Source organism: Trypanosoma theileri (assembly GCF_002087225.1).
Source record: "Trypanosoma theileri isolate Edinburgh chromosome Unknown TM35_Tth_124_V1, whole genome shotgun sequence".
In the NCBI taxonomy this organism is placed as follows: Eukaryota; Euglenozoa; class Kinetoplastea; order Trypanosomatida; family Trypanosomatidae; genus Trypanosoma; species Trypanosoma theileri.
In genome coordinates, this window is record NW_021639966.1 from 13,529 (window position 1) to 15,720 (window position 2,192).

General features: G+C 44.1%; 1 protein-coding gene across 1 annotated transcript; it reads left to right on the forward strand.

Moving 5' to 3' along the window:
* On the forward strand, nucleotides 1–1,734 carry TM35_001241030 (surface protease GP63; the record flags this gene model as incomplete). The annotated part of the gene is made up of 1 exon (XM_029031818.1): nucleotides 1–1,734. A coding segment is annotated over one exon (1,734 nt), but the record flags the coding sequence as incomplete, so codon positions are not given.
* Between the last annotated feature and the right edge of the window lie 458 nt (nucleotides 1,735–2,192).

The following is a 2,192-nucleotide window of genomic DNA, read 5'->3' on the forward strand; positions in this document are numbered from 1 at the left end:
CATTCATTGTTATGCAGTAAGGTAAATGAGACAAAGCACGAAGAAAAAGTTAAAAGAGAAAACCGTTTTGGGGAAGATGATGGAAGAGCAGAACATACGAAGGTAACAGTCGAAGATGATAAGAAGTGCGGTTATGAACGATTGCCACTGGAGGAAAGGAACAAACTTATGAATGAAGTAATTCCTGCTGCTATCAAACTGCACAGGGATCGTCTGCTTGTTCGTCCTGTGAGTGGAAAGTTGAAGGTGCCTGAGTTTAAAGATGAAGCTTGCGACTTTTTTACTGTACCGAAAGAGCACCGCGATGTGGGTGTTGATGCTGACTTTGTACTCTACGTAATTGCCACAAAAACGACGTTCGGTTATACTTGTGCCTGGGATTCAACAGGTCGTCCAATTGTAGGAGCAGTGAGTTACGCTTCCGAATCACATGTTGGGTTGCGATTGAGAGTTCGTCGTGTTGCGCACGAGATTGCACACGCACTGGGATTCAGTTTTCGTGAGATGGGGAAGAAAGGAATTATGTTCGAAGAAGAACTCGAAGGTGTGCGTATGAGGAGGTTCGTGAACTCCACAGTAACGGTGAAAAAAGCACAAAAACACTACAATTGTCCTACGTTAAAGGAAATGAATCTGGTGTACAATGAAGAGGGGGGCGTCCAACCGATTTGGCTCAGGCGTATTGCGAAGGATGAATTGATGGCATTGCCGACTGATGAACACAGTGCCGGCTACTACACAGCACTGACCATGGCATTGTTTGAGGATCTGGGTTACTACAGGGCCAACTGGGGAATGGAGGAACAAATGAGCTGGGGGAATCAGAGTGGATGTGCCTTTCTCGAGGAGGATTGCGGGAAGAAACATAATGATTTCATTAATGATGTTTTCGATGGCAAAACTGTTTTTCGATGCACGTCGGACCGCACTGCGTACGGTACTGCGGCTTTGGTGGACAAGGGTTTTCAGGCAGAATATCAGCGCATCTGTAAAGTAAATGAGAATTATATTACACATGAAATTGCACAGAACCCTTCTTATTGTACTGATGAGAGTGACACCAGTACAGCCACAGGATCACTTAAGGGCCCTAATTCTTGGTGCCTGGATGGTGAAGAACTGGAAGTTAAGGACACTGAAAGTACATTTTCGAACGTGAATGGTGTGTGTGCGCTGGTGTCGTGTGATGCGAAAAGTAAAAAAGTGAGTGTGAAATACAAAGGTAACCAAGACAAATGGCACGACTGCCCCGAAGGTGAGTCCATCCAAGCAAACTCACCTACGTTCAAAAGCGGTGGTAAGATCAAGTGTCCCAAGTACGATGAGGTGTGTACTGTTGCCTCCAACGGCAGCAGTCTTGTTCCATTTGTTAACCCACATCAACCATCAGCAGCATCAGCAGGACCTACATCTCTGCAGAGAGGTCGGGAAGATAACGGTACCACTATCAATACACGCGGCAGAAGGGATACTACTGGTGTTACTTCTTCCACAACTTCCAATAACACTCAGGATGCTGCCGCTACAGGTGCGTCCTCACCAAGTGGAAAAGAGAATGCAAACATCAATGATCCGTCAAAATATCCAGGGGTTGTGAGTCAAGCTCAAATTAACAATATGCAGAACGAGTCAAAACTTGTAATTGAACTTGGTAAAGATGACGCTCTTTCTGCAGTTTGCTCTCTTCCCATCATGATTGTCACCATGGTTCTTGCTGTGGTGCTGTCTTGCTGAGGAAGGACTGAATACACACCCACACCGCAATGCTGAAATATGGGTACCTCATTGGTGTCCCACTACCATGAGTGTGTGCACAGGATAAATTTAAATATCTAATATACTAATATACTTTAACCTGTATTGCTTTATATATCTGCACCAGGAAGCATACTGATACGATAACACGAGTGGATCCATTCTCTCTCTCTCTCTATTTGGTAAAATGAATGGCACCACCTGCGCCTCCTCCAGAGTGCAGTCATTTCTCTTTTTTCTCGTTTTTTTTTTTTTGAATTCTATTGGGAAAAGACATAATGTTTTTTTTTGATGATGATGATGCATGACTGAGTGCGTTTGTCGTTGTTGTGGAGAAGTGTTACACTCAGCTTCTGTGCATCTTATTTTTGCTTCGGCTTTTTGTAATGAATCTCATTTATGTGTGAAACGGCAAATACTTTTGTGAGGGAGGGGAA